General features: G+C 41.8%; 2 protein-coding genes across 5 annotated transcripts in view; both read left to right on the forward strand.

Moving 5' to 3' along the window:
• Nucleotides 1–5: 5 nt before the first annotated feature.
• On the forward strand, nt 6–4931 carry CCDC127 (coiled-coil domain containing 127). Of its 4 annotated transcripts, none has more exons than XM_040586798.1 (3): nt 6–204; nt 627–755; nt 1415–4931. In XM_040586798.1, the coding sequence occupies exons 2-3, from the start codon at nt 635–637 to the stop codon at nt 2086–2088; spliced, it is 795 nt and encodes a 264-aa protein (XP_040442732.1). In that variant the 5' UTR covers nt 6–204; nt 627–634; the 3' UTR covers nt 2089–4931. The 4 variants fall into 4 exon arrangements, with proteins under 4 accessions (XP_040442732.1, XP_040442734.1, XP_040442733.1 ...); XM_040586800.1 differs by lacking the exon at nt 6–204 and adding an exon at nt 213–252; XM_040586799.1 differs by lacking the exon at nt 6–204 and adding an exon at nt 259–502.
• A 2310-nt stretch (nt 4932–7241) lies between these two features.
• LOC121085615 (sodium-dependent neutral amino acid transporter B(0)AT1-like) overlaps nt 7242–23093 on the forward strand; it is a 30435-nt gene continuing 14583 nt past the window's right edge. The window contains exon 1 of the mRNA XM_040588456.1: nt 7242–15407. Within this exon, the coding sequence (XP_040444390.1) occupies nt 15206–15407 (202 nt within the window). The 5' untranslated portion in view covers nt 7242–15205. The remainder of the gene's footprint in view (nt 15408–23093) is intronic.

The following is a 23093-nucleotide window of genomic DNA, read 5'->3' on the forward strand; positions in this document are numbered from 1 at the left end:
CAAGTGTGTCGGAAGGGGGGAGCCACGGCCTGAGCGCGTGCGTGCGGAGTCCTCCCCCCTCCTCAACCTTCCCCTCGTCCCTGTCACCCGAGCGGGCGGCCGGGACCGCTCAGCACCCGGGCGAGCCCGTCGGTTTGCCCCCCTGGGCTTCCCCCCTCCTTCTCGAGGCTAATGGGCCGCCCCGGGAGGGGGCGGGACCCACAGGTAAGTGACAGCGACAAGGCTCCGGCGCGGCTCCGCGCTCCCGGGCTGGTAGGTGGCGGTCCCGCTCCGCGGGCAGCCGTCGGGGCCGCGCCCCTCCTCGGGCCGGCGCTGGCCTAGCGGCGGGGCCGGGGCCTGCGGCGCGGAGGATCCTGGAGACCGTCGGGACGGCGGCAGCATCAGCTACCGTGCCGCCGGCCGGGGGAGGGGAGGGCGGTAGCAGCGGCGAGCCCCGGGGCGGCGAGGCTGACCGGCAGGGAGCCGGCCCGGCGGCCTCTCGCTGCTCGGAGGCCCGCCTGCGGTGAGCTCCCGGCTGGCGGGGCCGCCGTGTGAGGGCCTGGGGCAGAAACAGCAGTCCCGCAGCTGGCGGCGGGCCGCGCAGCAGGGCGGCTGCTCACGCCGTGTTTCTCTGCTGTAAATCTCAGGTGCCTTCATGAATAATTTAAATGACCCTCCCAACTGGAACATCCTGCCGAACCGTCGGGAGCCCGGCGATGAAGGCAGCAGGTGGAACTACGCCTTGCTGGTGCCCATGCTGGGCCTGGCCGCCTTCCGTAAGTAGCGCCCGGGCCGCTCCGCGGGCGCCGGGGCTTGTGGCCGCCCCCGGGCACTCGTCCGCCAGGCACAGGGCGAGCTGAGGTGGTGCGGGGCTAACGCCGGACCCCACCGGGGGGGGTTCCTCTGGTCGGATTGTAATGCTATAACCAGGGAGCACTGTTCACAGCACTAAGGCAACGGCCATTTTTCACACATGGAATCGAATCCATGTTTAATAACCTCTGATTTACAAACCTGTCTCGGAAGAGCGGACATACAGTGCGCTACAGAGCCTAACCTTGGTGACAGCCCAAGGAGATGCAGAGGTATGTTTATTTCCTGGGCCTGGAAAGTTCTCTGCAGCTCCTGCATTAGAAGCCTCCAGTTTGTTTCCCCATAATTTTATTTTCCTCTTTAATCTAAGAAGTGTATGTATTAGCAGTAAAAGACACGGGGAGATTTTACTTCAAAAGAAATACGACCATTTAAAGTGACTTACTGTGAACATGGACCCACAGAAATAGATTTTGTGGGATGTGACTAGAAGTGAGTATCACTGGGGAGGGCAGGAAAGAAAGTTTTTTACCACTTAATAGCTTCTTTAGAAGCATAGTTAATTAATCATTCCCATCAATGTTTTATGTGTTATATCTGAAGTCTCCTTTATATATGACAGGTTGGATCTGGACCAGAGAATGTCAAAAAGAAATAGAAAGAGAAAAAAAAGAATATTATAAAAAACATTCATCTTTACAAAAAAATCTGGAAGCCAAATATCGGGATATAATCACAGAAAATCGTCGCACGGTTGCTCATTTGGAGTTGGAGCTTGAAAAGGAACGCAACAGAACCCTGAGTTACCGTGAAGCCCTCGTGTCCCAGTCTCGCAAACTAGTAGAAGAAAGAAGGATCTTAGAGCAGGAGCAGGAGAAGTTAGAGCGAGAAAAACAAGTCCTTTTGCACTCAGGAGCAGAAGGTAACTTGTACCAAAGTTGTCTGGCAAAGGAAGAAGAGTGGCAAAAGAGAGCCAGTATTTTACTAAAAGAATTTGAAGAAGGACTTAAAGAAAGACAGGACATCTACTGCAGTCTTGTTGTACCCAGAAGCCAGAGACTAGAAATAGAGAAAAATCTGCTAGTTAAAGCAGCAACTGATCCTGTTGCTGTGGCTCTACATATGGAAAGTGGCTTAAAAGATATTTTCAAACATGATAACTACTGTGGCAATCTACTCAACAGAAATAAAAGTCAGAATGGAAGACTTATGTGGCTGTATCTCAGATACTGGGAACTAGCTATTGAACTACAGAAGTTCAAGAGGGCAGAAAAGGCCATGTTAGGAAAACGATAAGCAGAGGAAGTAACGGGATTTCATGTCATCCACTGTGCATAGTAGGGACAATCACAGTTGTAGTCTGAAGCTGTTAAATTCTCCTACTGTGTTTCAGTTTCTCTTCTTTGTTGCACTTGTGTTTGCATGGGACGTGTGCAGTGTTGGTGCCTTTCCTTTCACTACCAACAGATGCCCTAGCGAGCTATGCATGCTCTTAAACTCTGTGAGTGTGTTTGTATTGCAGACTGCAGCGTAGTATAGAGATAGGCCAGCTTCCATAGGTAAAAGAAGCAGCAAGACAGAACTCTAAATAGAGTGATTTACCTAGTTGGTGGTCATGCTCCATCAACAGAGAAGTGTGACAACTGCCATAGCACATTGTGTTCCTTATCCCTGATGTTTTATATGGTGTCTAATGCTATCCTTTTTTTTTAATTATTATTATTTTAAAGTTAGGGGGGTTTGTTTAAACAAGACTGATTTTGAGGCAGATATTTGGAAGACACCGTGTTTGAGCAAGCTGCTTGCCACATATATCCTACATGTATATACATACATTTATATAAATATACATGTGTATAAATATGCATGTGCGTATAAGTGTATGTATTCTGAGGGGAGAATAGTATCATCATGTTTCAAATTAATCAATGTTGCGCTGTCTTCCAATTTAATACACAAATAGTACTTTATGAATGAAACATCCAAAAGATGCTAATTAAAATAACAGAGGAAACAGATTGATGAAATTCTCATTGGAGCTAGAGATCCATGCTTGAGTACTAGAGAGCGTATAAACTCAAAGTTGTATTCTCATCATACTAGAGATATGTTAAGAATACTTAGGCTTTTTTCTCAGTCAAGGTTTTAGTTGTAACCCAACAGTCTGCATCCATTATAGATGTCACCATGCTGCTGCCTCTACATCGCAATGCACTGGCTGCTACCTGGTTAGCCTGCAGGAACCTCCGTGGGTTACAGCCATTGCATCTGCATCTGTTCCTTGGACAGGTCCTGTTTGTAATTTGCAGATAGGAACCTAAATGCAACATGCACTGGTAGCCCCTACCTCCCTCTCCAATTGTCTCAGTTCTCCCAAAATGGAAGTATACTTTTCCACAGCTTAAATTTTGAGCTTATGGTTCATCCCTTCTTGTATACATGTCCATGAAAGCCTACAGATACACAAGCTTTGCAAACTTTTAAGAAAGGGGGCTTTGAAATTCAGTTAGCACAGTAAAATAAACAGATCTACATATATTAAAAAAAAAAAACAAACAAACCCACACAACACCCAACAAGCAGAAAAAAACCAAAACAAAACCCCAGTGCATTTCCATGCTTAAATCCTTTAAAACTCTGAGTATTCTTCAGGTCCTTGTAGCAGTAAGAACTACCTTCATTTTCAAATATGCCAGGTAGCTGGGATACTAACCTTTTTCTTCTTTCTAATCCAGCCTTAGACCACAAAGGGGCAGTGTTCACGCTTTTGTTTATAAAATCTGGCCTTTGTCACTTGACTTTGGTTAGTGTTGGTAGGTTGTCAGTTCGTTAATTAGAAGTTCTTTACTGAGGGCTAGACATTACAGACAGGTTTGCTTTAGGCTATGAGCTACTGCATGGCTCAGAAGCAGTTCAGCTACGTGAATGCCCATCCAAGTTTAAAAGAGACTCCAGCAGATGCAGGGTTTTCTCTTATTTCCTCCTGGTTTCACTTCAGTCTGGACACAGAAGACAGCAGATACATCTTTTGAAGCAATGTGTGCGACCTAATCCAGTTACTCAACAAAAATATCTTAACATGAAAAGAAATTCTTAAATAGAATATGTGTTTCCCAACTACTCTTGTTTTCCAGTTGTGATTTTGCTCACTTTGAATTGATTTATTAGTCTCTAATGCATTGATTTTCTTTTGTGTTTTGTTGTGTTATTTTTAAATAAAGTCGTAGTAGATAGACCAGGGAAGGGGGGAGAGGGGGGAAGAGGTACCATCACAAATGCCTGAGAGGCCAAAATTTGTCTGCATGCCCAGCATATGTGGGCTGGGAGATGAGAACGCAACTGAGTTACTACTTTGTGTGACAGCCTGAGCCAAGCTGCTGTAGCTAGCTATATGCACATGCCCTAATTGCCCAGTAGAACAGACTAGTTTGAATAACTTAATCTCTGTGTAATTCCTTCAGGATGTGAAAAGTGTGTGACCACACCGCTGTGGTGCATTTGATATGTAGGTGTAGGCAGTTAAGCAACTCAGCTGACAAACAGCAGCTAGTGAATCAATGCCAATGCATTTGAGATTCATGCCTTGAATTTGTACATATTCATTAGTTACTAGTATTAAAAGATCAAACATTTTATGCTTTTTCATTTATTTCATAGTTTGTCACCACTCAGAATGCTTAAAGAAAATGTAATCGAGGGTAAAATACTTTTTTCGGTATAAATGCATTAAGTTGAGGCATCGTACGCTCAATTGTATAGAGTTGGATGCAATGGTTTGATACTCAGTTTCACTTATTTAGAAGTGTCAATTATTTGTACAACTAATTGTTGAATTATTGTTCATGGACACTTTGCAGATTATTCTATTAAGACTGAAAAGTTATCTGAGGGCAATTTTTAGAAGCAACTGCTTTAGAAGCACTGGTCCTATTAGTTTCTACCAAAACTCATGTTTATCAGTCTGTTACATGTTTTTTAAATATTCCCCCTTTGTAGGCTGTTATGTTGAAAGTTCAAATATATGTAGAACGCAAGAATAATTTGTTTTCAAAAGATCTAATGAATTTTTTTTTGTTATGATAATTGTCACTTACCTGTTAAACAATAAGAACTAATAAAAACCCTTACATATTTCTGCACAGTTTTGTAACTTGAGCAAGGTGTGTAGGAGAAGTGGAATTTGCTATTTTATTTCAGCTTTCCAAGCACACAATTTTAAGGTTTTACAAATTGGACAATTTTTAATTTGGCATGTAAAAAGTTTTGGTGCTGAGAAGAGAGTATGTTGGAAAGTTTTGTTCTTTCCTAGGAAAGAACAACATCATTAAACAGATGAGCACACCAACTTGTAACTGAAGATGACTGATTAAAGATGACCATCCCACTGAAAGACTGGGGTAATTCATTCTGTCTGTTATGTAGGGTATTGTCTCCCTCCAGAATCCCTCGGATATCTCATTCTGCATGTCAGCTCCTTTTTGTTTCCCTGTGTGGATTTTCTCGTCTTCCTGCTCTGTGAAGAACTGCAATCCAGCCACTCTTGGGACAGTGCTCAGATGCTCTGGAAGTCCGTTTTCCCTTCATAAAAGATCCTTAACCTCTGTATTTGACACAATCCTTTGCGTTTACCCATCCCTCATTATCACAGCCAAGTTATCACCAGTCCATACCCCTCAGGGCAGTAGCTGTGTTCATATGACTTTATACATTTAGACATGGGTAAGGAAACACCCTGAGATGTCTTGTGCTTTCAATAAAAGCAGAAATCCGTATGTTCTCTCTGGTCTGTTGTGCAACACAGCTGCTGTCCTGGGTGTGTGCAACACAAAGAGAAACACAAAACACACTCTGGACGTCACAGAAACTAGAAACTCAGTACTAGACTGAGTGCTAGAAAAGGGAAATCTTCCTTAGAAAATGCTCCTGAAGCGGGGCAGGTAAAGAGGAGCAGCCCAGAGGGTCTGGCCTTCTCTCACTCCTTTTGCCTGAATAGGATCTGTCAGAAGAACACTGACATGACATGTCTTGCTCAAAGGGATGCTGTGCTCTGGAAGTGACAGCTCTTTTCAAGTCCCTCTGGAGAGAAGGGTCTTAGGAAGCCACCCTTTGCCTCTTGCTCTAAATCATGCTTTTGAGCACTCCTATATGAGGATGAGAAAATAGTGAGTGTTCCTTTGCGGAGGATACAAGGTAGAAACAGTGGTCAGCAGTTCAGGTTTTGTGGCTATATCAAAGGAATTTGAGTTACTGCTATGATAAAAGGATGAAATTCAGGTTTACTCTTTAGTTACCGTGGTGCAGCTGGATGAAGGCTGTGCCTGTGTGCATGCTGAGGCTAATTAGTCATTAATTGACTGACTAGTCCAGGAGGTCTCCAGCTAGTCACTGCATAGCTGGGAAGACAGATGGATCGGCAAAGAAGTAACACACTGAATTTAGGGTAGCTTGGCAATGAGGAGATCAACTGATCTGCTAGCCACTTCAAAACAAAATCAACTGATCACTGCAGGAGCTCTCCCAGCAGCTGGGGCCATGCCAGAAGTTTCCCAGGGAACTCCTGCTGGTAGATGGGAGTTCTGCTCCTCGAGCTGATAGATGCTATCGGAATGTTTAGATATATTGCTTAACCACTTGGGGTGAAGGACCCAGTGCACAGCCAGGGATTTCCCCAAGGAGTTTCTGTTGTTGATTACGGAATTGACAAAACCACGTGTAATTTTATATAGTCAGTGGAAACCATTCCTGCCTATGAAAGGATGGTCAGGTGTGGCTGTCTTTTGTCCATGGTTAAGATGTGTTTCTAACATAGTTTAAGATCATCAATTGATCTTAAATCATCAATCATCAAATGACCACTGTAGTGGTCAGCTAGAATTCACCAGAACAACAGTTTGGGGAGTCTCAGTCCATCTAGCTGAAGACACCATGGAGAGATATTTGCAACATCAGCATCCAGGCAGCTGTCTTGGTCAAGAGATTCGCTTCTCCCCGTGAGCGTTACCCTATGCAAAATATCTCAATAGAAATAATAAACATTCTGTCTGTGAATGTGTGCAGCCATGTGTTCAGTCAGTAAAGTCCAAGTGGGAGAGTGAGTAACCATTTCCCAGCACAGAGAAGATTCAAAGTCTTAGAAAGCAGACAAATTGGCCTTTTAAACTGATAACACCTAAATACATTTTGAAGGAGAAAAAAGAAACGAGAAAAACCTCAGCACCTGACCTAGATGAAGCAAGTTTAAAAGACCTCATGCAGACAGACCCCCAAAGGACTGGTATTAGTAGAACTTTGACTTAGGGATTGTACAGGAATTGTAGAAGAATTATAGAGGAATGAAGGCAGGTTAATTAACATTGATCATATACAGCTGTGGGCTTGCCTCAGGGGCGGTGGGTTGGCTGACCTGGATAATGTGCAGCTGTGGCTGGTTCCAGCTAAGTAGTTAAATAGCTCTAAGAGGTATGGAAGAGGAGCACTGGATGAAGAGAGACCTGGAAGAAGCTGAGAGAGGAGAGGGAGGAGCAAGAAGAGGGAAGACTCTGGATGTAGCAGAGGCAAGAAGTAGGATGGACTGGCTTAAAGAGGATGAAGAAACAGCACGAACAGTAGATGGACTTTTGAAACCTTGTGGGGTTTGGTGGCTGTGCTGGGGCAAGGTGTGGGAGCTACTTGTTGAAGCTAACCTGGTATGGGATGGTAAAAGCCTTGTTGCAGCTGGCTAGTTTTGATAGTGCTGCGACAATGGATGGTAACGTGCATATTGAGTAGTTTCAAGGAACACGAACTACTTTGATATGGGAATCAACTTCTCTGGCAGAACTGAGAGACCTATCACAATCTAATCAACCATCTTAATACTCCTACCATGGATTCTGACAACCAGGATAACAAGCTTGGCCTATTAATGGCCAACGGGTGGCAAATAGGCCTTATAGCTGAACCTGGATTCTCTGAGAGTGTACAGTCACTCCAAGTAATCATTTGATATGCCAGGAAAAAAACACAGCCCTTGTGGGCAGTATTCTCAGAACGGCTGAGGCCCCCGGCTCAGTGGTACATGAATGTACCTTCTGGTTCTGAAGTTAAAAGAACTATCTGAGAACATGGACAGATGAAACTTGTTCTGGAAATACCATCGCTTTTCTGAAACTGAAAAAGGATCATGCTGAGCCAATTACCATCAAGGTCAGTGTCAAACAAGGGGTTCCAATGTCACCAAATCATTCCATTACTCTGCAGCCTAGAAAAAGATGGCTATGGATTCCACCAGAGAAAATGCAACAATGTGGCCAAACCAGATTGTCACCTCAGCCTTTGTTGATGGTTTGGTCCTGCCGAGCAACATGTGGGAAGGGATGGAAATCACGGTCTCCCCTTTAGTGACCTTTCTGCATGTGCACTGACCTAAAATGCAGGAGGGAGAAATGTCATGGCTTTGTCATCAGCTCCAGCCATGACACTGACACAATCAACTGCAGCCACTGGAAGGTGTTGAATATAAGCTGAACACAGTTGCTTCAGGAGTCTCTGAAAAATACCCCAGGTTGAAAATTTACCTCTGGTTAGAGACATCTAAATCTGAATATTGAAACTTGATTCTTGGTTTTCTAGCATGGGAAAAGCTCTGTCAAAACCTTTACAGCAGACTTTGGAGACATATGCAGTACCAAGACTCACATCCTTGGCAAACCAAGTAGGCACAAAGGGAGCATTTTGGACCTTAAGATCAGAAGGACTGTCAGAAAACAGCCACCCCTTTCGGCTTGTACATGCTTACAGTACAACAACACTAAGGGTGGTGGCTGACAAGTCCCAGTGTGGCAAGCTTTATTTCAAATGGACAAGTGCAGTCATAGCATATAATCCTGCTTGCAGGGTACCACTGTCTGAGAAATTACTGTGGAAGGAGTTGTGCAAAAAGACTAATTGCAAACAGACTATAGATAGCCACTGGAAAAAGTGAAAAGGTGGAACATTACTGGCAAAATACTGGCTAGCTACTGTGTATAATGCTAATGGCAACAACCAAACAACTGAGAGTAAATGATGCCTCTGGAAACAGTCTGTGAAAGAGTCTGAAGAGGAATTGTGACCTGCCATGAAGGCCATTCACTGTTGTGTTCCCCCAACAGCCCCGTGCTCCAGGCTGATCCCAGCCCCAAGCCCTCCAGCTGCTGGAAAAATGCTTTTTCAACCTTCTCTTTATAACTGCTCCTGTAAGATTGCATTACTGAGACGCCTCACCTCTAAACTTCACTTGCACAGTCAGAATGAAACCCTCAGCTGCTTCCTCGTGTTAAATACTACCTCCCCCTTCTGGCTAACGGCTCTTCTAGCCAGCAGCCTCAGCAGCACCCTCTGTTCCCATAGAATCATAGCATCGTTTAGGTTAGAAAAGACCCTGAGCTCCTCTGGAGCACATCTCTGGTGTTCCACAGTTAGAGCTCTCTGGTCCAAACACAACTAAAGCATAATAACAAGGAAGATGAGGAAACCCGTGGTGTTCAGAGATGAAGACAGAACGAACTTGTTTCCACCGAAGTGGGTGTTGCAGTAGACCTCTGTGCCAAGGTGACATGCAGGAGTTGGATGTAGTTCAGCAGCCTGTCAGCATCTCATGCCTACTGCAGCACAGGCAGCGGAAACAGTAACAACCTTGATTAAAGAGCCCTGTTTGTTGCTTAATGAACATGGCAAGCAGTAACCTACAACTGTCAATGTTATGCTGCCTCTGCTAGAGAAGAGATGCGTGTGGTGAGAAAGATCCAAGCAATAGTACTTTATTGGCTAAGAAATTTAGCATGACCCTGGCCATCATGAGATCAGATAATTTGGTGTGGTCCACAGAAACATTTCTACACCTACGCACCTTGCCTGTAATTCTCCCCAGAGTGATTCTGAAGATTGAATGTTTTCTTCAAAGATGAAAGCAGTATTTTGGGGATCTTCTGAAAGTATGCAGTGCAATATTAAGGACAGCACATCCTCCCTCCCTGGTGTCAACAAGAACAACAAAATAGAGAAGGATGAAGCTGCTGAGCTGATATTACTTCAGTGAAATATTTATATACAAAGCTGAGGTAAGTATTATGCAAACTACCAGTATATACAAAAATAAAGATTGTGCCTATTTCTGGAGGATAAAAACGGAGAAAAGTGCCGTGAGCATCAGTGTCAGCTCAGTTGTGGATGAACTATAGCAGACATGATATTCATAGTTTGTCCCCTTTAATTAGTCTGTGGCTAAGGACACTGCTACTTCCCCAATAAACACTGGAAATTTCTAGGTGTGTCAGATTGCTGAAGGAAACTCCCTGACACCAAAAAAACACTCCAGAATGGGATGTGTGGGGAAGTTATTGCATATGACATCCTACCTCTATTGTGTTCCCAGTAGCCTGAGACAGTTTCAATGACAGTTCAGTGACGTCCTGTTTCTCCTCTGCAGTGATACTTGCTGGTACAAGAGGACTTCTCTCCCACCTGCTGAGGTTTAGTTGCATGGGAAGAGATTTAGCCCCCAAAGATTATTGGACTTCTCCAAAGTCTTCCCTGCTTGAACTGCTGTTTGTGTGGGAGAGTTTGTGAACAACAGAGCATAAAACTTAGATCAAGTTAAAGATCTAAAGAAGATTTCTTGGCAATGTAAACCATAACCACCAGCCGTTGATTATTGGCCTTAAAACTAAGCAACTCTGAAACATTTTGCCTGCATATCTCCTGTTCTAATATGATAATTAGTGTTGCCTGGGCTGAGGATTTTGAGTCTCATCCTGAGCCTGGGGTTCAGTGCTTCCTCTTTGCATAGCTCATCAAGGATTTTACCCATTGGCACCTTGTAAAAGGATTTTGGTTTTTCTCCACATATTTTAAAAGATGGTCCAAGCAGATTTTGCCAGGGACAAGCCACCAGCGAGAGCATTTCATTTAACTTCTGAATTTTCTTCTTTTTCTTCGTCTTTGCTTTTAAAACATCCTTACCACTTTACTTTTCCAAAAGAGGATCCTGTGCTTTAGGCATTTGGCTGTATAGTTACCACTGTCTTTACATTTCCATCTCTTTTTGTTTTAGGCTTATCACACAACAGAGAGTAATTGTGATCACTGTATATTTTGCTTTGGCTACAAAGTAGAAGCTGACTGAAAAAAAAAGTATGATTAATGCTGGTGCGATATTGCCTTAGAATCACTAGAGTAAGAGTTTTCACACCAGTGTTTTCTTCAGTACTAAAAAGAGTCAGAAAATAATGTAGTTAATCCTAATAGCATGGTATATTGTAAGGCAAGATTTGAGAACAAATTTGGTGTTCACGGTTAGTTGCCTTTAGTTGCAATCCTCTGTAAATGTCATTCTGAAAATATTTGGAGAATTACAGACTTGTCCTATGTCATACCAGGGATGATGGGATCACAAGGAAAGGGCCATACCGTATCTCATTCCTGAAACTATGACTGGAGGTGAAACACATATATTGCCACTGCTCTCTGCTTTTCTTAATGGCTTCAAATGAAAGGAACTGGGTTTCTTGAAGAACAGGCCCCTGTCCTGCTGGTTGGTCTTTGTCCTCCTCTTCACAGGATGCAGCCAGAAGAGTGCAGTGCCCTCCAGCCCATGGTGGAGGGCAGAAGACAACAGGTGCTTCAGCCAGGTCAGTCAACTCAGCTTGTTCACAGGAGAGAAGAACCTGTCCTTCTCCATACAGGGGTGGCTCCCTGCAGAGCAAGTCAGCTGTGCTGGCTCAGGAGTGCCTGTGCCGGTGTGAAGGGAGACCCCTGAGGGGTCAGAAGCAGGAGCAGCTGCTAGGTGGTCATTTTGGGAGAGGTTGTCAGGTCCCACCTGCACTTCAGGGAAGGATGGCTTGTCTCCGAGCCAGGGACAGTCCCTGTGGAGCCCAGGCTACCACAGACATGTTGGGGGCTGCCTGTAGCCGGGAGCCCCTCCACCCAGGTGGTACCACATCATGGGCCAGACCTGGCCACCCAGAGGGAAGCGAGCAGCTCCATCCTTGCTGTTGTCTTGATCTACATCCCCAGTATTCTCCTACTGCCATGTCTTTTCTTAACTGCTACCCCCTCTCATACTCTTTCCTAACATCTTCATTGTCCTGCAAGATGAAAGACATTCTCATATAAGAAAAGGAATATGCCCATATTCTTTCACAAATGTGTAGGTGTGTATTCCAGTGAAATATATGCATTCTAAAAGGCATATTTTTCCTTTTGAATAAAGTTTTTGTAAAATTGTGAGTTGCATATGGACAAGTTGGCTTACTTTTTTTGTATGGTCTCTTTTAGCTTTTTGAAAAAACAATACATTAAAAATATGGGGGTAGCAGACAAAAAGACAGATTTGTCATTCGAAATGTTTTAACACAAGTAATGCAATCTAAATGTAAGATCGATTTTCTCCGTGATTTATAATTAGCGGTTTGCAAAACACGTCTTGTTTGGCAGCCTATATTGTGAAAGGATTGATTTCATCCAGATTTATGAATTTTACCAAACCCTGTGGGATGTGCCAAACCTAAGCCTTGTGTTACTTGAAGGGGAAGTTCACCTCGTCGGAGCGAAGGAAAGGGGCTCTGTTGGACAAGCAAGTGACTGTGGCCACCGCAGAGCAGCCCCAGCCTGTGTGTTCAAATCCACGGGGTGGCAATGTAGACAACCCCTGCGTGCGACTGTGGGTCATGTTCAAGCTGGTGCCATGGCTACCGCAGGTCCTTCAGAAAAAGACGCTATGCCTTCCAAGATCATTAGCCATGCAATTACACCGATAAGGAAATTTGAGCTAGATGCTATACCAGCATATTTGCTTCTGCAAATATTTAACAACTGATAGATAACAACCACTGGAACCTGGCATTACTGAAGTAAGATAAACTTCTCCAGAAAGACATTTTGGATTTATTCAGTAGAAAGCTATCTGGAATGTATTTTTGGATCTTGATAGAAACTGCTTGCACATGAAACTTGGAATTTTTCAGATCACCCTAATACAAGTGTGAATTTATTTCATATCCTCTCATTTTGCCTTCATACAATCTGATTCCTAAAGGAAGCTACATTCATTCCTTCCATGTCAGCTTGCACTATGCTTAAAGAAAAAGATGCTATTTTAGGTTCAATAAATTCTACACAGAATCTGGATTGTCAAAGATTTCTGACTACACAGACATTAGATTGTAGCTGTAAGATATGTTGTGTGGACAGTATGTAATCACAATCTGATTCAGTTATTGAAAGAGGTTGTACGTATGACTTCACAAAGATTTAGAACTAAAGCCTACAAGTCAGGGAATGTAGAAATATTATGGGGAGGATGTTGGGTTTTCTTCTGTGTCTTCTGTCTGGTCTTTATTACTGCCTCATATTCCCTACAGCATGAATACTGGGATTATCTTCCTACAGTTCAGGAGGCAGAATAATAACTCAGATTAGTTGTGAGCTCCTGGAAAGTACAGTTTCTTGCTATTGACCAATAGGTCAAAGTTTTTCTGTTAAATTGGAAGTTGAAGGGCTGCAATTTGGAAGTTCTCTATTGCCACTTAAAAGTGAAAACTGATTTTTCTAGATAAGGAAAGTACAGTAAATATAGTCTTTTTGGACCCTCATAGACCAGTGGCCGCTTGTCCACCACTGGATGTATTAGCCAAGCTAAATAGGAGATATAACATGAACAAAATCTAAGTAAAGATCTGATGGTGATGATAAGCTGTGCTGACAGTAGAAATGATGTCTAAGGTGAGGTTACTAATGCAGTTCCTCAAGGATCAGTTTAGGAACAGTCTTTTGCCATTCTTCTACTAATGACCAAGGACAAAAAGTAGTAGCATGTTAGCGAAATACTCATGATGCAATCTCCGAAGTATTGTGAATGCTGAACATGTATCATCCTGGAAGAACTAAGCAGCTCAATATACTGGAGTATCAGAAACTGGGTGAAGTTTAAAACATGCTTTTGGTAACTTACAGAAAGAAGTTCTGCTGCAAGCCAGGAAATCCTTAGTTGTAACCACCAAAAGAGGGGAAAGGTGTTGATCCAGTGGTTAATTAGGAGACAGCTCGTCAATAGAACTGACAGGGACATGAAAAAGGCAAGTGCTATCACTAGGCAAACTGATAGAGATATTTCAAGTCAAATTAGGGAAATACTAATACCTGATTACAAGGCACAGGGAAAATCCACCTGGGCTACAATATACAGTTGTCCACACCAAGGATGAAGACTTCTTCTGCAACTTTTCAACTCAAAAGATAATGAACAGCCTTCTCGGGGTATAAGAGGACTGAAACTCTAGACTAGCCTTTTAGGAATAGGGTGTACCTAAAACCCCATTTTGAATTGGCACAGTAAGATTGCAAAGGGATGCTGTGGTATGTTCACCTTTTGCAGGGGCTAGACTTACAAGATCCCTTCTAATTCTTTGTTTTGACCACCCTGTATCATTGCATGCAATGAGCTGACAAAATTCTTTCCTACAACACACACTGTGTTAGATTTTATTTCTAGTTTTCAGTGGCGAGCACTTATCTTTTGATAACACTGAGATACAGATGGCACAGTCTTGTTATGATTTGTACTGAAAGAATGAGGATGTGAGTAGTATCTGTGATATTTGTTAACCAGTGTATCTTTTTTATTTTTGACCAGTGCATCATAGGGTCATAGAAAAGATGAAGGGACCTTTGATTTCAAGCCCGTTTACAAGAAAGTTGTTATAGTCTTCAGACCTTGTTCTATAATGATTAGAGGTGTTAGGGTAAGCAGATTATGCTTATGATTTTAAAGGTCAGATTTTATAATCCCTTTCATTCTTCATCTTTTTTGTCAGAGCATTTAGTAGGGTAGGATCTCTTACAGAGACGGAAGAACATGTTTTGGCAATTAACAGGGAACATGCAATTCTGTAAGCATAGGCTATGGGAAACTGAATGTGATGGTGATTCACAAGCAGTTTATCTTCCTGATAAATAGTATGAAACCTCTGTATTCAGTCTGTGGCCAGTGGAATCTTTTTACTCCATATTTGCTAGGGCTATATATGTATTTAAGTGAGTTTAAACAGGGGAGTGGCAAGGGGTGTTTCATAACCTTATAGGCGATTACAGTTTATAGCCAAATTATCTCCTGAATTACATTAGCTGAAATCAATGTCTTCTACTAGATGAACAGACTGTTCCATAAAACCTTGACAGATAAAGCATTAATAAGTGTCAGAGCTGACTTGGTCAATCGAATGATTTGCTGACACTTCTTTTTACCACAAGCCTGCACTTTCAAGTTTAGTGCCAAAGGTTCACTATATATAGCTGAAGACAGCAAATAAATGATCTCTTTTTGTGCAGATTTCTAACTAGCTGCCTGTTTCGTTATCTCCTCACTGGGGCAGCGTTTTCACTCGGGAACTAAAATATGGTGAAGCTACAGTTGCCCAATCCTGGCCTGGAGGACAGGATACCTTCCCATGCAGAACTTGAGGTCCTTGAGAAAGAAGAGGCAGACTCCAGACCAAAATGGGATAACAAGGCTCAGTATATGCTGACGTGTGTAGGGTTTTGTGTGGGTTTAGGAAATGTGTGGCGGTTTCCGTATCTCTGTCAGAGCCATGGAGGAGGTATGTCTTTAATATATCTTAACTAACTTTGGCTATAAACTAAGTTTAATCTCTCTTTTGGGAAACAAATAATAGCATATGCTTAGAACTGGTCAGTTCCTATAAGAATAGCAATGTTCATCTCTAGAAGACCGTCTTAATGGAGAAGGTTTTTTCACAGGTTATGAGCACCCACTGAAGTCATGTTAGTGATGGAAGAAAAGGAAGGGACTGTTTTTATTTCGGGATGTGGGACTGATCAAATCAGTCTTGCACTGTCATGTACATAGCATATTTTCTCAATCTAAAACTGATGTTACTTTGCATGCATACATATATATAATGTATATTTAAAAATATTCGTAAACTACTTGGGAGTGTGATTCTGATCACAGTCCCAAATGATCTTTTCATTATAGGGTTTTCATTGGTTTTGGACTAAACTGTGCATCAGCTGTAGGATCCATGCGTGTGTAATTATTAATAGGAGTAATAGCGTGAAAGTAGTTAATGTTAAGAATATGTTTTTAGAAGCTAGTGTTATTATGTCATTTAAAATCCAAATGTATGTATTTAGCATACGATTTCCTGTGACTCCTTAGGGTTCAGGTTAGGACTGCAGGACCACACTAAAAATTTTTCATTGTTTTGCATTTTGTTTTTAAAGATGATCTTGAGCTGATCCATTGTTTAAATATTATATGACAACATAAATTCCTCATTTTCTGACAGTTTTTTCTGCTCATGCCTACTTTTTATCTGCATTTCACTCTGCCATATGTGTAAAAAGTGTTTGTTCCTTTGTGATGTTTGATCTTGAAAGAAAATTTTTGGCTTAAGGAACAGTATTTCAAAGTAATTTTTATTAAATGTACACAGTAAGATGTTAAAAACTCCTCTACCTAGTTAGAGTAGGGACCAAGGAAGGCTCTCTAGGGAGCTGCTGGTACAAATTCAGGGGTGTTGAACAACAGATGACTCAGTTACAAGAAGAGATGCCTTTAACATTAAGATTTTTCTAAGATGGGCTGGTGTTTAGAGTTTGCAGCTCAAGTTGAAGGTCATTTGCAGCACAGCCAACTCTTGCAACAAAAAAGTTACAAGGCACTAACCCCCTTTCCATGTGTAACAATTTTAATTTGAAAAAGTGGATGGATATCTCCAGAATTCATGGTACTCATTGGCTTTTCAGGTTCTTCTACTTAGAAAGTGGACATGCCTTCTTTCCCAGGGTTGTTTCATTGGCACTTTCCTGCTTTTCTGTCTATCTTTCCTTTCCCTCATGTTCTAACCATATGAAATGCAGCTGAAAAATAAACATCCAACAGACCCAAAGAACTCAGTATGGATCATGTTTTTTTGACTGATGTCAGTGAAGGATTATCAATTGCTTTTGTGTGTGCGTCAGTACTGTTTTAATTTATCCTGTGGCAGCAGTTATTTTTCTTTCTTATCAACTTGTGGCTTGTCCTTGCTCAGGAACACTAACACCAGTTATCCCCGGCTTCTTGCTTCCCCAAGACTCTCTCAGTCAAATTTTAGGCAGAAGGTGAAAGGCAGCACATAGTAAAGAAATTAGGTGGCTGGCTCTGGGCTCAGAGCTACTGTACAGATATGTGTCCCTATAGCCAGGCTTGCTACTCTCTCTGTCAGTTCCTATGCAATGCTGTGAGGCAATACATAAAAGTGGGCAGCAATGCCTTCCCATGGCTTCTTAGAAAAGACTTCTCAACTTCATCACATGTGAAGGTGGAGAGCTGTTGTCTGATCCTTCTCCCTTCCCTGCCGTACCATGCACCTCAGCCTCTTCTGGTAGGGCTTAATCCATCTCCTGCCATGACTGCCATCCTCTCAATGCGGTGCCTATTCTCCAACTTCTCCCTTCAGTTAGAAAACAAAAACGGCTCTTGCTGTTGTTTGGATGGATGGCTTTGAATTTGAACATGTGACTATCTGTATTGTAAAAACAGATCTTGAAGTTCTATTTCTGAAGATATTTTGGTGCCGAGACATTTTCTACCTCATGCAATTTTCTGGCTTCTGCTTCCCTGTTTCCCATTCAGCCATGCTCACAGCACAGCAAACGCCCAATAGATGCCGCAATCTGCATCGCTTTGGATTGCACAAATGCTTTTAAGTCTGGCTTGAGCTACCTCCTGTTGGAAATGCATATTTACTAGATATTTTGGACACATTTTGCCTTACTCTTTGCCACTCAGCATGATGGCCAATATGATTCATTTATCTTTGCTTTTGTGTGGCCAGGTCAGGGACACAGATGTGCCTCTGTAACAGAGTAGGGGCAAACTGCAACATCATGCACCTTCTTCCAAGTTAACTAACACAAAGCATACACCACAATCATGAGTGCACTGACAAAGCTCCATTTTCGCTTGGTCTGTCCAGTGCCTTTATGCTGGAATATGTATGCCTTCACCCTTTGTGTCTTCAAGGTACATCTTCACTGAATCCTGGATGCAGAGCAGCAGGAATCCCTGCTGCTGCTCTTTTTCATTGGAGATGGGGATTATGCTGCTCCTAAGTCTATCCCTGGCATGATTATTTTATAGACCCATAAAGCTCACTTTGGATAAGGTGGTGGATTATGGCCATGCATTAAAAGATAGACAAAAATGCAGCTATTTACCACACAGCAGGTATCTGCAGGGGATAAGAAAAAGTCCTATGTGATCATATAATTAGAGGTTGTCTCATAAGGTGCATGCAGAATCAAGGTTGTATAGACTACCTTATGAAAATAATTTCTAATTTCTGAGGGCTGACTTGCTATCTTCTTTCTTTTTGAAATATGAATTATATGGATTAACATTTGGAGTCATTTAGTACGAGTGAGGTCTGTCAGCAAGGGTGTAGGTATTTCAGCAAGGGCGCTCCCAAATGAGGCTGGATGTTCACCTACTTTCTGAATCAGTGCTTGCACATTTTATATCCCTCATGAAACATAAACAGACTACTGTGAAGTATAAAATTTACCCTTGTAGTACTTGGACTTCAAGGAAGGTGGATTTTTTCTCTGCAAATCGACTGTGGTGAAGGTAGTCAGGAATACTGAGTATATAGATAACTCTGATTTTCAGATCTTTGAACCTAAATCTAAAATTATATGAGAGCTGCTTCTTCCTACACACAACACGACGATAGTGTTTTAACATTGTGATATACAAAAATAAATGGGTGGTTGCATAATTTACTTATTTTGTTGTCATAGACTGTGACTTTATATTTTTAAAAATTGAATATTTACCCCAGTAAAATTTAATGGAGTAAATCCCATTTTACCTTTTTAATGTCTTAGAAGTTGTAAAATACATCATTACCACAGGTGAACAAGATTTCAATATACACACAGTGTAAAAGCTACGGTGTTTGCCTCCATGCTTTCACCAGTTTAATGAGATTGAAATTTCCTTTCATTTGATAGCTATCTCTGACATTACACATAGATTTTGTTTAATCTTTATTGAGCAATATCCCATTTAATCAACGGTTAAACATTTTTGTTTCGTCCTTGTTGAGTATTATAAAAAAGAGGACATATATTTAATGTTTAAACCACTGATAAAAAAAAAAAGTCTAAGTCTACAGCTCGCGTATGTCTGCAGTAAACCTTGCCACTGTGTGAGGGAAAGCTTTTTTATTTCTGTGTGTGCCACACTGAATGAAGTGACAGTAAAACATCAGCAGTTCCTCGCTGGTACTGGTACCCTCACTACAGCAGAGGTCTAAGAATATGACAGTATAGAAAAACATCTCCATCTGAAGTCTACCTGTCTTCCCTTTATGAGGAGTTATTTGAAAGCCTTTTTTTTTTTTTTTTTTTCATTTTCACATTTGAAACTCTTAGATTAAAGAGAGAGTAATATCTATGCAGGTGTCCAAATCAATTATGTGTTTTGAAATACAGTACCAAAACGGGATAAGAATCTAGTATCTCAGCTGTAAGGTTTTCAGACTGGAAGATTACTCATTGTTTATATACATCTATACAGCATTTATTTTCAGATTATTGACTTATTTGCTAGGTTTATAAAATAGTGACAGCTTAAAAAGCATTGATTTATTTTATTTAATGTCCCATATAGCAGCTTTTCAGAGTTGTTATCACTTGTAGCTTCTTTCAGAAAGGTTGGGGAGATATTGAGAGAAATGGAAAATAAAGCAGAGTCAGACTTCTGAGCTGGCTGTTACAATTGAACCCTGGAAAGAGAAGAACCCAAGAAAGAGCAAAAAGTGACATACATACTTGAGAACTGCAGTTTTGTTTCTCTTGAAAATATACAAATATTCCTACAACTAAATATTGGTAGCTTTATTTATTTGTCCAGTTCTGACATGGCACACCCTGCATTTTTAACTCATCAGAGCTACCATAACACCTAGCCCTTCAAACTAGAGATTTTAGTTTTATCTGTTTGCTTAGGGATATAAATTCTGTACTGCAGGTGTGTACATGCACCGTGTACTTATGTCTGGGATGACAAAAGGGGTGAACAGATACCCACCTTCCTCATTTGTGTCCATCCCAGAACCTGAAATTTATTTCCCAGTAATTCCAAGGTAGCAAGGAAGCCAGGGAGCTGTGAGCACACAGTTGGGCAGCACACCATTTTCATGTGATAGATGGCTCCACGAAGATCATCCTTTCCCCTTTTTGTGGCTGCACAAGGTCATGGAGTCCCCTTACCTGACTGCTCTGTCAAAGATGTGGCGTGCTGAAAGACTTCTTTTGCGACATCTTAATAAGGGGACTTCTGTAAAGTATCTTGAAACCTCAGGAAATACTCTGAGGTTGATAGAGCACTCATGGCATGTCCCCCACAGAAGATGGTTCAATTCTGAGAGTCTTTTTTGCACTTTGGTGCAAAATTTGGTGCACTGTGCTGGCAACAGGAAGACTTATGGTGTAGGGACAGTGCTGTTGCTGAATCTCGCTGTCTTTGGAGGTTGAGGCATGATGTCTACCCAGGCTGCTAGAGCTGTGTGAATGGAGGTGCACATTTATGGTTTACAAGGATGTTTCAAGTATAGAAAAGATGGAGTCCAAATCAGAATATCAGTCAGACTCCTTTCTACTGAAGGCAAAAAGCTGAGACTACCTTTGAATGCTTTCTAAAGGAAATGCTTTTAATGCTTCATAGGAAACAGCCTGATCTTCCCTCCCTTCTGCTAACAGAGATGGTAATTACCAAAAAAAAATATTTTCTTTGACAGGTATGTTAAGAAACAGGTGGTCATAGATCAAAAGGACTATAAAGACTGTGTATTTTTTTATGCAACAAGATCTTTGACCTGGGGGGGGGGTGGGGGAGAAGGAATTCCTGATCATGTCCCTAAGTGATCTTACTGTGACCTGATGAAAAAAAAAGTTACATGTCTCCATTAGCAGCAAAGACGGTTAAGCAATGCACCTTAGCATAACTAACTGCCAGTCCATTCTTAAATTTCAAGAGATGATTTAAAATCACTGCAAGTTGAGTTTCAAAGGGTGACAAGGACTTACCCTGAGCACAAAAGTTAAGAGTATTTGGATCACGTAGCTGTACAGATTCATCTTCTGGACTTAATTACTACCGTTGCTGAGGAAGGGCTTTACCACAGAGAAACGAGTTTGTGGTACAGAAGAGACCTATCTGGCATCCCAAAGGGGTGGTAAAAAGAAAAGCTCCAGATAGAGCAGCTGTACAAACTCTGTAGGGCCAGGTTTCAGACTCAGGAGCTGTCTTGGGCTTAAAACAGAGAGAATGCTCTGGAACTGAAACTTTTTAGCATAAACACAACTATCTTGTCCTTATCTCATCTTACCCTCATGAGAGCTCCTGGACAGAGTGCGAGGGGGGAAATTGTGCCAGCCTGGCACGAGGTTGGAGCACACAACATATTCCTGTCTGCTTGCAGCTCCATGCAGTGACACACAGCGGTCTCTGTGAACGGCCAGAGGCCCTGTGTGTGGAGCTTGTCCCACTGACCCTCCCATGTAGGGAGGAAGCCATCAGAATGTAGGGGGACGGCTCCCAACAGCAAGGGGGCATGCATCATGTACACTGCAAAAATCCTGTTTTCTATGAAAGCAAGAATGAAACAGTTAAAAGAAGTGTTATTCACAGAGGATGTCATATCAGTAAAGAACAAATTCTTTGATGCCAAATCTGCGTGCACTGCATGTCTAATCAGATGAAGAGGGGCCGTTATGTGCACATCGCTCCATGTTCCAGCACAGTTAAGCAAGTCCATACAGACAACATGGGAGACACCTTTAAAAATGCCAGGAACTGAAAGGACAGAGGGAGTCAGTTCCTTGCAGTGACTGAGTATGAGGCAGTTTCAATGAAGCCCAGAACCTCTGCCAGTGCTGGGTAAGACTTCTGCATCACCAACAATGATGCCAGGGCACAGGCAGCTGAGAATTACATCACCATTCCTGGTGTAGCTGTATTTCAGCAGCCAGTCAACAAAAAATACATTTCCTGGTGCACCAGTGATTAGTCATTCAACCTGCTGTGTGGCATGTGCATTTTCAAAGTGCTTAGCATTTTGAATAGCATCTCATGTATTCAAAATGACTGATTTTGATTAGCAAATGTTAAAAATGTCAGTGGAAGAAAGGTGAGTAACTAGCATTACACAAATTCCATAGGAGTGGAAAGCAAAAAGTATAGTTTGCTAACTTCATTATAATAGTGGCCACTTGATACAACAATATTGTTTTTAGCAGACTTTATTGAAGTGCACAGAAAGTGAAAATTTTGCAGTAATGGTAGTTTCTAAAACTGGTGTAGACAACATCAAGAAGATACCCATGAAGCAGACAAGCATGCAGTTCAGCTTTTTCAAAAAACATTTGACTGCCTTGGATTCAAAACTATAGTTTCCATTCTTCAAATTTCTTTTTTCACTCACTATCAGATTTTCATTGTGTACATGAGGAAAAAGTCAGCAAATGCCCAAACTTGAACCATTCACATACTGGTTTTCACTTTTTTAATGCACTGAGATTATTTACTGCCTATCATTAGGAAGTTAAAGACTTTTTGTAACAACAACCATAATTGTTATTATGTATAACATGTAGCAATATTCAAGCATTTGACTCTGCACTTTGATATTCCAGTGTGGTGCTCTCTTATCTCTCACGTCCCAGGTACACTTTGTTCAGGAAGAAATTAATTTAAAAAACTTGTCCTATACTAACCGGCTTTGTCATAATTAACAAGGTTTGAACCCTGAACTTCAGATCTCATCTACTCAAACATAAAAGCTGTTGAACACAGCTGCCAGGAAGTTATTTGTTACTTTATGCAGACAGCCCCAGGCTCCTGCCTAAGGTTTCAAGGCATGTTGCTTAGTTCATTCAACTCCTTCATATAATTTGCATGATTCCCAATTATAATAAAGCCATAATCTTTTGCAGAAAAAGCAAAGGAAGTCATTCCAGGAAAGTAATTAACTTTCCTTCACCTCACCTCCTCTTGTAAAACCAAGGTGGCTTCTTCAAAATTTAACCTTGGGAGTATTTATGTTTGTCACTTGGAAAGAATAAGAATTCCTACCTGAAACCACATATGTAATGAAGTTCCATACTTGGGCAATCAGGCAGAAACACTGATCAGAAACCGGAGAACGGTTTCCACAAGTAGGCCTACAAGTCACTCACTATGTTAAAAGCCCACAAATCTAACGTTTATGCTT

The sequence above is a fragment of the Falco naumanni genome, chromosome 3 (assembly GCF_017639655.2).
Source record: "Falco naumanni isolate bFalNau1 chromosome 3, bFalNau1.pat, whole genome shotgun sequence".
Lineage (NCBI taxonomy): Eukaryota > Metazoa > Chordata > Aves > Falconiformes > Falconidae > Falco > Falco naumanni.

What these genes read in the sequence shown, in the direction of transcription:
- CCDC127 (XM_040586798.1), top strand. Translation starts at nt 635, where the DNA reads ATGAATAATTTAAATGACCCTCCCAACTGGAACATCCTGCCGAACCGT. An exon ending in GCTGGGCCTGGCCGCCTTCC is followed by an intron (nt 756 to 1,414) that starts GTAAGTAGCGCC and finishes TATATATGACAG; the next exon opens with GTTGGATCTGGACCAGAGAA.